Genomic DNA, 14,689 nt, shown 5'->3' with positions numbered 1-14,689 from the left:
CTGAAATTACTCTAACCTGGTCTTAATGGACCCTATGGGTCCAATACTTTTGGAGATGAAGAATATATTTAGTTCATTGATGTAGTACAGTTTGTTGAAAGTAAGTACGCTTTTGCAGAATAATTAGTATCTACATTCAAATGTGTGCCAGTTTGGGTTTTCCATCATTTCTGCAACACTTTCTTTTACTCAAACAAACCTATAGCCAATCATGCTACCATTCCCTGTGTACATTCATTATAGCCTTTTAGTCTAGTTAGGTGCTGGGACTCAGATACTTGAACAATATTTTAAGATGGGAAGCACGGATAATTTGTAAGCTGTCTCCTTTGTGGACTAACTCCACTTTTTCAGTATCCTACCAAAGAATCAAAATCTGCCACCTATCCTACCTACAACTGAGCTTATGTGACCATTGATTCAAATGCCAACAAAATGTTACACTCAGTTATTGGCATGAGTTCACCAATTTCAAGTTTGATGTTCAAGTCATAGGATACTAGTTTTCTGCATTTTGTGAAGTGCACAATTTTATATTTCTGAACATTTTTTACCAAGTTACTGATCTTCATACCACAATGGTATCTTAACAAGATTGGACTGAATATGAGGAACTCAGATTCAAAAGAGGCTTTGTCCACAAAATAAAAAAAACAAAGAGTGAAGTACAGTTTTCAGCATATTAGATTCATCCTGTGGTCTCAGTACTTTGTTTGGCATCAAAAAATTTTTGTCACTGTCATATTGGTATCTGAAAGTTGACTGTTCATTAAGAAAGCAACTCTGACCACTGCTGTATTCATCAAAATGGTTCAAATGGTTCTGAGCACTATGGGACTTAACATCTGAGGTCATCAGTCCCCTAGAACTTAGAACTACTTAAACCTAACTAACCTAAGGACATCACACACAGCCATGCCCGAGGCAGGATTCGAACCTGCGACTGTAGCAGTCGTGCGGTTCTGGACTGAAGTGCCTAAAACCGCTCGGCCACCACGGCCGGCTGCTGTATTCATCAAAGAGTACTATATCACCTACAGCCAATCTGACTACTACCATCATGCATTGCATCATCAGCTATAGTAGAATCAAGTAGAAGCAAATATTACAGGGTTATTATTCATGTGAACCTTATTAATATGGATTCTTGTGAACAGTAGTTATGTGGAGAATGCAGTAAAGGTACTAGAAAGACAATCAGTTTCATCAGTAAGATGAGCAGAAAAAAGAAAGAGGTAAGGAAAGGTTTTGGACAAACTGTTCATTCCTTTTACACAAAACAAAAAAATCACAAATGTTTTTGTGTAAACAGTTCAAACCTTCAGATTTTTCCTTTGTAAGGAAAAAGTATCATTTCCTGATAAAGTCTTTCAAGATAATTTTATTGCTTCCAAACTTATCATTGGATGAATTAATAGAAGATGACGTTGACAAACAGTAAATAAAGAACCACAAGTATACAATCTGAAATTTGTCTTATCAACAAAACTTGGAATGCCAGTGAATGCTTGCAAGAAATGTTTTATGTCTCTGCCTTTGGTATAACCAGAAGGACTAAGAAATATTGGACATAAGGTTAAATGTGGTGAACCTTTAACAGAGAAGTGAGGTGGTAACAGAATGTCTAGCAAGATTATACAGAAGAAGTAAAGTATGTATCATATTTGAAGAACCTTAAAGGCCATGAAAGTCATTACAATATCCAAATGTTGAAGAGAATCGAGGATATACTTAGATTGTTCACTTAATACAAGCAAACTGTACAAAATGTGTATCAGAGATTCAGTTGTTGTACTTAAAGACAGCTTTGTAATATTTCACCAATTTTTTTTTATTAGGATTCAACCTTGGTTTTAAAACACCAGCATCTAATATTTGTAACCATTCTGCAGAATTAACATTCTTTATCAAAACCACCGAAAATCCAGGAAAATCTAATTACATGATAGAAAAAAGAACATTTTGAAATTACAAAAACAAGTCTTGCACACATAATATGTAAAAGAGGTCATAGGGAGCACTGTCGTCTTCTTTTTTCCAGACTCAGAATACTTACAACTATATTTTTAGACATTTGTGTGTCTGCACCCTATATCAAAAATATTATTTCAGAATTTGCTGCCAGATGGGAGATACATGAACACAAAACCAGAGCTAAGGGTAATTTAGACATGCCACGCCACAGATTAGAAAGAACAGGAAATTTCCACGAAGTAAACCCACTCAAATGTTCAATGAGCTGCCAATTCATTTCAGTATATGGATACTTATTTTTTTAATTAAATGGTACAGATGGCTGTCAGATCGTCCATTTTATGACATTAAAGAATTCTTCGAGATGCCTGAGGAGGATATTAGCATTTATAAGTTTTCTGTAGTTGAACATATTATTTTGTGGTTTGGTTAAGTCATCTGCAATTACATAGTGTGTACAATACAGAATACACTATATAAAGGGTATACTATACTATACTACACTTTACTGTATTATAATATAGCTTACTGCATGAACTTTTAGAAACTATCCTGGTGTAATTTAGTACACTGTCATGCTTAAAATGTATACTATAATGTATTGACATTATTTTATTATTGTGTACGTACTACTACATCCTGTATGATGAAGCCAATATAATTGTAAAATGGTCCATGGTGAATAAAATTCTTGATTCAAGTAGTGACTTGGTGGATGTTGATTTTTCCATTTTTCCCTGTATGCAATATATATATATTCGACTTGGTGCGTCTTTAAACACGAAACACTTCATATCTCTTGCTTATGGAAGCATGCACTACACCAGTACCAACAACTTGCCCACTTTGGAATTCACTTAGCTGCGACAGTATGCACTTGCACCTACACATAACACTGTTCTGACCAGGACTGCCCACCGACTCTCCAAGCCAAGCAGAGATATATATATATATATATATATATATATATATATATATATATATATATATATATAAAGAACACTAAAATACTTGCAATTAATTTATTTTTTTCACCTTAGTACAGGGTTCTACATGTCGAAAACTTTGATTCTACACTACTGACCACGTGTATATAACATACAAAAGGTTCAGAAAATTCGGACTTTTGTGACCCTCTCCTCCACCTATCCCATCCCTTCCCCTTTTCGAATATCCGCCTACTGGACTATAAAGGCAGTAGGTATCAGCGCCGCGTTCCTTGACTTTCGGAATATTTTCGGGACAATTCCGCACTGCTACCTAATTAACGAAATTCGAGTATACAGGGCATTAGACCAGCTTTGTTATTAGGCTGTGGGGTTCATAGGAAATAGAACACAAAATGTCATCCTCAACAGAGAGAAACCCTCAGACGTAAAAGTAGCTTCGGGCGTACCCCATGAGAGTGTTACAGGAACATTACTATTCTCAGTATATGTAAATGTCATATCTACTTCTAAATGCATAACTCCACAACACATCACATGATGCTTGGCATAAGATACCTTGAGCCACTGCTAGTCTTTTCCTTTCCTGTGCCAGTAGCAAATGGAGGGAGGGAAAAACGACTATCTACATGCCTCCGTAAGTGACCTATTTTCATACATTCTGCAGTCGATTTCAAATACCGGTTCCACAAGTTCTCTCAATAGTGTTTCGCGAAAAGAACGTTGTCTTCACTCCAATGATTTCCATTTGAGTTCACGAAGCATCTTCAGAATACAAGCGTGTTGTTCGAACAGACCGATAGCGTATCTAGCAGCCCACCAGTGAACAGCTTCGATGTCTTCCTTTAATCCGACCTGGTGGGGATCCTAAACACTGGAGCAATAATGAAGAATGGGTCGCACTAGTGTTCTATACGCAGTCTCCCTTACTTTCATAAAACTCACCCAAAAACCCGAAGTCGACCATTCGCCTTCCCTACTAATGTCCTTGTGTGCTCAATACATTTCGTATTTCTTTGCAACTTTACACCTAGACATTTAACCGACCCGACTGTGACAAGCGGTACATTACCGATGCTGTGTTGAAGCATTAAGAGATTGTTTACCGTGAATATCTGCATTAACTTACATTTTTCTACATTTGGGGCAAGCTGCCGTTACAACTAGAAATTTTATTTTTACAGCTCGTATTCTCCTACAGTCACTCAACGACGACACCTTCCCATACACCATAGAGCCATCACACAACCTCAGATTGCTGCTCACCCTGTCCGGAAGGTCATTTATGTTTATGGGGAGCTTCCATGGGGCACTCCTGATGAAACGCTTGTCTCTGATGAACACTCGCAGTCGGGGACCACATACGGGGTTTTATTGGTAGCCTTCAAGCCAGTCATATCTGGGAACCGTACATGTATACTCGTACCTTCGCCAACAGTCTGCGGTGGAGAACAGTGTCAAACACCTTCCGGAAATCTAGTAATGTGGAATCTGCTGTTGTCGCTTGTCGCAGGCTAAGGGGCCGGCCTTAGCCATCCATGTGCCCCAGGCGAGTCGTTCAGTTGGCGCCCTTTATTGTATAAATAGCGAACCTGGCAGTGCTTTGCAACACGGTATTTGACTGTTTTCTAGAAATCGTCTTAAGTGGTTAATGGCGTCATCTTATGATCATAACATGGTTTTTTCCATCGTAAATTTGAGTATTTTATTTTTTTAAATGGAAATGAAATCCAAATAATCTGAATGCCCGCTAAGACGCTCCATGTGAGTCTTGTGTAGCCTGTGACGTCAGTCCAGCATGCTGCTGTCGCTGCCGTAACAGTCAGTATAGCAGTGATATATTGTTTGGGAATTCACGTTTTGGGAAATTGTCTAAAAATATTGCGTAGTACTGCACTGTACATCTACAACAACTCCAGAAAACTGTTTTTGCGTGTTCCAAACAAAGAAAAGATGCGTAAAATGTGGTTGAAACAGGCTCGTATATCCCAAATATTTCTTTTCTTTTCTGAAGCACCCCTGTACTAAAGCGAACAAAACAAAACAAAAATTATTCAAATTGGTCAAGCCATTTCTTTGTTTTGATGAGACTAACACACAACAATTGATTTTTATATATAGGAGGTATTATGTATAACGAAAAAACACTAATTTTGAATTGGGTACCATATTTTTATTGAATTTAATATAACTGTAAGCCATAAACCTATATTTTCTGTCAGTCATCTGAATACAAAAAATATTACGCCTAATGAAAAACAATTATAAACGACTAAAATTTTACTTTTCTCGCTTTTCTGTCGGCAAAGTCTCTGATCAGATTAGCAAAGTCCAGGTTTTCTGCAACTTCATTTTCAATGGACAGTGAGGCCAAACTGGTTAGTCTTATTTGAGACATTGTAGACCGCAAGTACGTTTTTATCAGCTTCAGTTTGGAAAAACTGCGTTCGCCGCTTGCGACAGTCACTGGTATTGTTAGCAAAATACGTAACGTTATCCAGATGTTGGGATATAACTCTTGAAGATTATGCTTTTTTATGAAGTTTAAGGCTTCAATAGGCGTTGCCTGGCTGTCTTCGAGATAGTGTTGCAGGCCTAAAATTTCGTCGCACAGCAAATTTCCATCAATATCTGACTTCATGTTGACAGTTAACTTTTCTTGTAATTTAGAACAGCATTGTATTAGTTCTTCTTTATTTTGATTTTTTTTAATGTCAAACAAGAAACTCCACGTCGCAGAAAATTCTTGCATCTGTTCAAATCTTTCTTTCATGGATTTGTGCACGGTGTCCAACAGTGCATTGAAAAACTCTACTTTAAACTTCTTTTTTGGGTCAGTTATTTGATCATCAACAGCCTCTTCACCCGGCCTGCGTTTAATACGTCTTAATCGCATTTGTGGTTTAAATAATGGCTGCGTATCAAGATCCGAAGCCAGTTCAGTTGCTGTTACAATAGCTTGTTCGAAACCTGTTTGTCTATATGTTTCCAAATAAGAGCAACATTTGTCAAGGATTCCCATAAACTCGACAAAGTTGATTGTGGGTGACTGACTTGCTTTACTCACAACGTTAATTTGAAACAGAACATCATACCTTGTCACGAGAGAAACAATGAAGCTGAAGTCTTTTAATTGTCCTCCTAGTGTTGTCGCTTCGTGTGACACCGCAGCATCGCTTTGTTCAGTAGCATCGGCCAAGGAAACCAAAGCGTCATGCATTTCGCATAATTGATAACGAACCGCTTTGACGCTATCAATTCGAGCTTCCCAGCGTGTGTCACTTACATTTTTTAGGGTGTATATCTTCAAATGGTCGGTCAAAATTTTCCATCTATTTACCGATCCAGCAAATAGATTAAACATTTTTTGTAACATTCCGAACAGTGTCAAGGATTTTACTGATGATTTTGCCGCATCACACAATACCAAATTATAACTATGGCATCCACATGGCACAAAAAAAGCTAGTGGATTTAACTTCTTAATTCTGTTCTGGACGCCTTTATTTTTCCCCTTCATGTTCGCGCCGTTATCGTAGCCCTGTCCTCTGCGGTCATTAATGTTAAGGTCAAGATCACTCAATATTTTTAAAATGCTTTCGGTGAGGCCTTCACCGGTTGTATCATCTATTTCCAGAAATGAGATGAAATGTTCTTTTACACTTACGCCATCCTCTGTTATGTCGGCGCATCTTAAAGTTATCGAAAGTTGTTCTTTGTGGCTTATATCTGGAGTACAGTCAGCTATGATTGCGTAATACTTTGAACCCTTTATGCGGGATACGATTGTAGACATAACGTGTGATGCCATGAGTTCTATTAATTCATTTTGTATATTTTTGCCGCAATAATGGTCAGCCAAATCACCATTCAATGCCAGTCTGACGTGCTCTTCCATGATTGGATCAAACTTTGCCAATAACTGTACAAGGCCTAAGAATTTTCCATTATTTGGGGTAAATAATTTATCTGATAACCCTCTGAATGCCATATTATTTTCAGCCAAATACAAAGTAATGTGCATCAATCTTTGAAGCACATTGCTCCATCGTAAACTTTCTTTAGAAATTAGCTTTTGTTCTTCCTTGTCAATAGTCAATCCAGCTTTAAACCTGATTTCAGCTTCAGTCCATTGAGTAAATGCTTTTTTGTGGTTAGGACTATTTTCATGCAGTTTCAGAGCTTCACTTAAATGTTTCCAATTTCTGAAACCCACAGTGGTAGTCAAATTAGTAGTTGACTTTAAATCAAACAGTCGACAACAAAAGCAAAAGACACTGTCGTTTGATACAGAATTAACTAGCCACCGTCGTCTGATAGTTTCTTCGTTTGATAGTTTTCTTGTGTAATGAGTTGAAGAGAAATGACGCCCATTTTCATCTTTTGGGAAGTTATTTAGACATACTTGTGAGGGTCCACATATTATAATGCGATCTATATCTCTAGCATTAAGTACTTTTGGCCACGTACCTACATCAGAAACATTGTATTCTTTTATTGCAAGAACGTTGATACTTTCATCGACCACAGATGTCATGCGTTGATTTTGACTTGGAGAAATATCAGAGGATTCACGCAATGATGTACTGCGCTGGTCAATTTGATCACCTTCAATAGGTGATTGTATATTTTTTGTGTATAATTGTTCACAGTCTGAAGAAATATTTGCTGATTCATGGACTTTTGATTCAATATCTGAAGTATTTGCCTTAGAATTTCCTTTAAGGTACTTATAAATATTCATGTGCTTTTTAGTTTCTTCAAGAACTTTTTCTTTTTCAGCTTTTCTTTTCCGATTTTCTGAACCAGAAAGCTTTTTTTTTAATCATTTCCTTCTCTTCTGGCATGATTTAATAATTTGACAAATTATTGCTTGGACACTGCTCTATTTCGCGACCACAATATTCGATCCATAACAAATAAAGAAATTCACCTATCAGTAGACGTAACTAGAAAAAAACCTGAACTGAAAGATAAAAATGTTTTTCGCACCTACCAGAAAATTAAAATGTTGACACAGTCACGACACTCGTTTCACTCACATTTATTCAGCCACGAAAACATGACCGCTGCCTCCGACTCTTACTGACAATTACTGACATGCGGGTGCAAATCGTAGCGCTGCCAACATATGCAGTCTAACAAACATTGTGTGGCGCTGTATTATTTCAGTAAGTTAGGGGAGAATTCTCTATGAATGCAGTGCACGCATTGCATGATCTATTAATTAATGTACATGAGTCATTAAGTCACAAATATTCGATATAAATACATTCGTATTAATTAAATCATAATGTAATGTGTATTTCACAGTCTGTATTTTCTTTTATTTGGAGCGACCGGTAGTTTCTGTTGTAAACGAGAGATGGTGCGGCTGCATGGGCTCTTCCTTGTTGCAGTTCTTGAAACAAATAAGAGAGGCGCTTTGGTAGAGCCCGTGCTAGCCCGCGTCAAACATGGATGGTTGCAGACAATACGAAGATTGCATTCAGCATGATTTCTCTTCTGCTACCCCGAATTCATCGCGCATTCGTGAGATTAGCGACGTATGTTGAATGAGACTGAATAATATTTTAGTTTCGCGAAATGGGTGATTGTAAATAGTAATTTTTTTTTTTACATGCGTTTAGTACGTGGCGCCCCTTGGGCCCCGGCGCCCTGGGCGACCTCCCGAGTCGCCCCACCCTAAAGCCGGCGCTGGGTGTGAGACCCGGGAATAAGTGTATGGAGTGACTTAATGTGGAACGGCCATATTGTAGGAAAGACAGATGTTAGACTGACATTCGTTGGAAGAATGAGGAAGTGTAGCCCATCCACGGAGGAGGTAGCTTACAAAACTCCTGTTCCACCGAAAGTTTAGTATTGCCATCAGTCTGGGAGACGCAAAACAAACAATTAATATAAGAAATAGAGAAGGTACAAAGAATAGTAGCTCGCTTCGCCACAGCGCTACAGGTTCGTTCAATAAGCGCGAAACATTCACGGAGATGCTCATTCAGCTGCCGTGTCAGACTTACAGGAAAGGCGTTGTGCATCAGTGTTAAAATTCCGCAATCGTACTTTCCCAGAATAATCAAACAACATATTTCTTCCTCTTACGTACTGGTGTATATCGCGAGAAGATAATGAAGATAGAATTAGAGAGAATCGAGTTCACACGGATGCTTACCAACAATCGCTCTTCTGTCGCACCATTCGCGACTGGAAGAGGAAAGGGAAAAGTGCCAGTGCGACACAAAGCGTCCTGCACCACATACCGTAAGTAGACTTGAGTAATATAGGCCTATGTATTGATGCAGAATCCGCATCATCGTTTGGGAAACCACAGCCTTTAACTGCCCTACACTTCTGTGTTTTTTTGGATCTCTGAACAATTTGTCATTCACTGATATCGTCATCATTGTTAGCCTTTCTTCGAAGTCAGGGGGTCATGATCTTCTAGCAGAAGGATGCCCACGCGCTCACTACTTGCGTTACTCAACGAATTTTTCCAGATGTTTATCAACTCCCCTCAGTTGCACGATCACCAGACCTGTCTGCCATTTAGGATGAGAGACGTCTCAGGAAGGCGATGTATTCCGGTGACATCTAGCCAATTACGACAACACGTGGAGGAAACGTTAAACACCATCACCTTAGAAGACATCAGGTACCTCTAATTGTGTCTGAGGACAAGGGAACCACAACTTTGCAGCCAGAAGTGGTTTTACGGGATACGGAAATCATTGTCAAAGACAATATGTCCACGAGTCTGTGACCATGGTATTACGAATATACTGCATATAATCCGTACAATATGTAAACCAAAAGTTATACAGGTGGGATCATCGGTACAGGGTATCATTTTGCGCAAGTGTGTTTGCTGCCACGTAATGTTAAATGTCAATGACAAACGTACCTCTGCCTGAATGAACATAGAGAGCAAGATACCATTCTCATAAGGTTACGGTACTTTTTTCCTCACCAATCAACAACACCTTGATACCAGGCGTAAATGTGAGGGTGGTTTCGCCGCGCGGGATTAGCCGAGCAGTCTGAAGCGCTGCAGTCATGGACTGTGCGGCAGGTCCCGGCGGAGGTTCGAGTCCTCCCTCGGGCATGGGTGTGTGTGTTTGTCCTTAGGATAATTTGGGTTAAGTAGTGTGTAAGCTTAGGGACTGATGACCTTAGCAGTTAAGTCCCATAAGATTTTACACACATTTGAACATTTCTTTGAGGGTGGTTTCGTGCTTCTAAGTGGTACTGAGAGTAATAGCGTAAATAGTACTGCTGTGTCCAAACTTGTTTCTATGGAGTCACGAAAAACCCATGAAAATAAATAATCAATTCAACCCTTACCGAGATAATTGTGGAAAATAGTCTCAAGTATTATTTCCTGCTAACATGTCAGACTTCAGAAAATTGCCCTGGCTGATCTCATATCATCAATCAAAGGATAACTCACATAATTAAAACTTTCAGCTACTCTAAGAAGTCATAACAATAACATTTACTCATCCACAGCTAAATTTAAATTGAAAGAAAAAGAAGCAACTTCCTCTCAAATTCGTTTCCGTCATTGCGGTGATGTACTTACCTCACTGCAATTAGCTGGCCAAGACTGAGTCCAACGTTTCGAACTTGTGAAATAAAAATGGCAGCAACTGCTTCATAAAGGGCCGTGCCGTCCATGTTTATTGTTGCTCCAATCGGCATAACGAAACGAGACACTCTAGTATCAACATCGTTCTTCGTCTCCAGTAATCGCATGGATACAGGAAGCGTTGCATTGCTGAAACGTTTTTTTGTGTAATTAATTATTTTGGTTTACTTACTCACTTGGTACTAGATCGGAAAGTACTACAAACTCTATAGACTTCCAAACTAACATAAATGAATGTCATTTATCTCTGAAATTCCTCTGGTATTTCCTCTTACCTTGAAGCAGTACCAAATGCGGTGAACAAAGCCTGGCTAAGGTTTGCAATAAATCGGAAAGGAAGCTTCCTAGTAGCAATAGTGTAGTAGATTGGCAAGATAATGAAACCATGGATAAACAGCCCAAGCATGACAGTCATGAAGTACATTCCCAACTGCCCAACAATAACTTCAAAGCTTTCCATTTCCAATAGTTTTCCAGCAATCAAGAAAAATACACCAATCGGTGAGATCCTGGGAACATAAAAATTTTTCATTTGGTAATTTCACTAAGCAACTTATAATTAGACCGTTAATAAAGGAGGTTCTGTGAAACATACCAGATAACCCAGTTTGTTATGATCATCATGGCAGCTCCCAAGGAACAGAAGAAGTCAAGAAGGGGTCTTCCTGAGTCGCCCATCCTGCTAAGAGTTATTCCCATAATAACAGAGAACACAACGAGACCCATAAGATTTGGTTGTTCTTCAGACTTCTTTGTTATTTTCCAGTCATACAACGTCAAGTTTCGACCTGTAAGTAACAAAATGTTTCTTTTATTAAGTTTTGAAAATCATTTTGTAACCAGAGAATAATAAACAAGAAAAAACAATTTAACAGCAATTTTTGTAACAGTTGGGAATTTTGGCTCTGCATGTCACTGTGCTTACTACAACAGAAGTAATACTGAAAGAAGTAAAGGTCATGTAATTACATACGTGTATCATTAAAGCTATTCATGTAAGATAACATGAACTATAGGCAAACTGAAAAGTCAAGGGACTCAAAATGGTATAAAAATGTTCCATCTTTAATTATAGACATCGCTAAGAAGTCGTCACAAAGGAGCAAGCGGGATTAGCAAGGAATTTGAATAAAATCCTATTTTGCCTTAGGCTGCGTTATTATGAAAACCTAATGACGCTGCCAAATACGATTTTATTCATATTGATAACGGACGTGGAAGCCTCCATACTTATAATAGCGAACAGAGTTTTTGCATAAGGCGAGGGAAACGACGGACTTCCTTGCGAGGAAATTGACAGCGTAGTAAGCAGTAATGCGAAGGACGAAATTATGGAAGACCAAACGTTTAGTTACCCGGGAGAATAGAACTGGGTGTATCAGGAAAGTTGACACTGAAGACTTGGATCCGTGAGCTAGAGAAGGTGTACCAGTTAGCCAACAGCATCTGACCACTGACTTTGCTGACCACCAAAGTCAAGCACTTCACAACAGACATCCTCCCAGAAGCTCTCCAACCCCTTGAACGTCTAACTTTGAACAGTAAAGGATTGGCAGGGTAAACTCCAGAAAGGGAAGATATTTAGGAATTTCCTGCAAACAATCAGGAGCCAAGGGAGTTTGGGAGACCACCCAACCACGGTTCTACACGTGCACCGAAAAATTAACGGACAGTACCAGGAAGAATCGTATAATAGTATTAGTAGTAGTAGTAGTAGTAGTAGTAGTAGTAGTAGTAGTAGTGTGGCTCCGTGGTTGAGTGCAAGTACTGCAACTGTGTGTCTATAACCTACTCCAGTTATCCAGCCAGAGAACAGGGTGATCCAAACCACGTGCCGTTCCTGGCGACTCCTTACATCGTTGATAGACGAAGGTTAGATGAAAATCAGACTGAAAATTTCCGTGGTCAGACCGGGATTCTATCGCGCGACATATCTGTTTCCAGAGTCCGTTCCCTTGGCTGAGTGGCCAGGGTGTCTGCTTGTCTTGCAGGGGGCCAGGTTCGATTCCTAGCCAGATCGAAGATTTTCTCCGCTCGGGGACTGGGTGTTGTGTTTTCTTCATTACCGTTTCATCATCATCAAATCATCATCATCATCATCATCATCATCATCAAATCATCATCGACGTGCAAGTGGCCGAATGTGGCGTCAACTGAAAAGACTTGCAACTCTGCGGCAGAACTTCGCCAGCTTGGGACTCCCGGCCCTCTACATCTTTATAGATACTCCGCAAGCCACCGTGTGGTGCGCGGCGGAGGATATCTTGTGCCACTAATTGTCATTTCCCCTCCTGTTGCACTCACGAATAGAGCGAGGGAAAAACGACCGTCTGTACGCCTCCGTTTGAGCCCTAATTTCTCGTATCTTATGTTCGCTGTCCTTACGCGCGATGTATGTTGGCGCCAATAGAAACCTTCGGCAGTCAGCTCCAAATGAAGGTTCTCTAAATTTTCTCAATAGTGTTTCTCGTAAAGAAAGTCGCCTTCCCTCCAGGGATTCCCATTAGAGTTCCAGAAGCGTCTCCGTAACACTTACGCGTTGTTCGAACCTACTGGTAACAAATCTAGCTGCCCGCCTCTGAATTGCTTCGATGTCTTCCTTCAGTCCGACCTGGTACGGGTACCAAACACTAGAGCAGTACTCAAGAATAGGTCGCACTAGTGTCCTATATGCGGTCCCCTTTACAAGTGAACCACTCTTTCGTAAAATTCTCCCAATAAACCGACGTTGACCATTTGCCTTCCCTACCAGTGTTTGCATATCGCTTTGCAGATATTTAAACGACTTGACTACGTCAAGCAGGACACCTGTAATACTGTATCCGAACATTACAGGTTTGTTCTTCCTACTCATCCGCATTAACTTACATTTTTCCATATTTGTGTGTGTGTGTGTGTGTGTGTGTGTGTGTGTGTGTGTGTGTGTGTGTGTGTGTGTGTGTGTGTGTGCCGACATTAGCGTAAGTTGGTTTAAGTTAGATTAAATAGTGTGTAAGCTTAGGGACCGATGACCTCAGCAGTTTGGTCCCATCAGACCTTACCACAAATTTCCAGTATCAATTACACCAACTGGAAATTTTGTCTAAGTCGTCTTGTATCTTCCTACAGTCACTCAACTTCGACACCTAACCGTACACCACGGCATCATCAGCAAACAATTGCAGATTTCCGCCCACTCTGTCCGCCAAATCATTTATGTTATAGAAAACAACAGTGGTCCTATCACACTTCTCTGGGGAACTCCTGACAATACCGTTGTCTCTGATGAACACTCGCCGTCGAGGACAACACAGTCGATTCTGTTATTTAAGAAGTATTCGAGTCACTCACATATCTGTGAAATTATTTCATATGCTCGTACTTTCATTAACAGCCTGCAGTGAAGCACCGTGAAAGATGTTTTCCGGAAATTTAGAAATATGGGATCTGCATGTTGCCCTTCATCCGTAGTTTTCAGTATATCATACGAAAGAAAGGGCAGTGTCATACTATCATTTTTCTTTTTGTTTCCAGGCACGCGCTTTACGACTAGACTGCCAGGCCCGACAGAACAAGTTGAATGACGCTTTATGGACAGATCTGAAGGCTGAATCCCACCTACTAATCAAGGAGCTTCTCACTGACTGTAAGAATAAAAATATCAAAATACTATGATTCAGAAAACTGGCTAAAGGTACGTTCAAATTCTACATAACGGAAGGTTACATCAAAAACTGAATGCCACCATGAGAGTTCTCGGGAAGAGGAGGTTCCAGATCAAACTACACCGTAAGAAGACAGGCGCCCGCTGGACTCAAGAGAGAAATATACTACGTAGCTAGAGAATACGTGATTTCTGGGCATATATCGAAGCCCAATGCTTGCAAAAGCAGAGTGAAATGTCGCCATCGCTGAGACACTTTAGTTGAAAACAGGGGGAGCGAAGTTCAGATGTCCCTCTGTATATCCAAATTTTCTTATGCCGTTGTTTTTCATTAAATGGATTAAGGAAACTGACGACATAGTTTCCTCTTATCAAAACGAGGCCATTCTCCTTCCCCAAGCTTTTGAGTTTCATTTCACAAGGCCTCGTCGGAGAAGGAGCGTTATTTCCCTCCCTTCCTTATTTCCGAGCAAGAAACTTTAA

At 39.7% G+C, this 14,689-nt stretch overlaps 1 protein-coding gene across 2 annotated transcripts in view; it reads right to left on the bottom strand.

The window, feature by feature from the left end:
• The window catches only part of LOC126471128 (excitatory amino acid transporter 1), a 768,331-nt gene that overhangs the window by 16,570 nt on the left and 737,072 nt on the right, over window positions 1-14,689 (bottom strand). For both annotated transcript variants that reach the window (XM_050099214.1, XM_050099215.1), the window contains exons 5-7: window positions 11,159-11,351; window positions 10,839-11,072; window positions 10,498-10,692 (exon numbers count right to left, since the gene is read on the bottom strand). In XM_050099214.1, the coding sequence (XP_049955171.1) occupies window positions 10,498-10,692; window positions 10,839-11,072; window positions 11,159-11,351 (622 nt within the window). The remainder of the gene's footprint in view (window positions 1-10,497; window positions 10,693-10,838; window positions 11,073-11,158; window positions 11,352-14,689) is intronic.

This window comes from Schistocerca serialis, chromosome 3, assembly GCF_023864345.2.
Source record: "Schistocerca serialis cubense isolate TAMUIC-IGC-003099 chromosome 3, iqSchSeri2.2, whole genome shotgun sequence".
Taxonomy (NCBI): Eukaryota; Metazoa; Arthropoda; class Insecta; order Orthoptera; family Acrididae; genus Schistocerca; species Schistocerca serialis.
The sequence above is the reverse complement of the archived record's forward strand: the minus strand, read 5'-3'. Positions and strand labels throughout refer to the sequence as shown.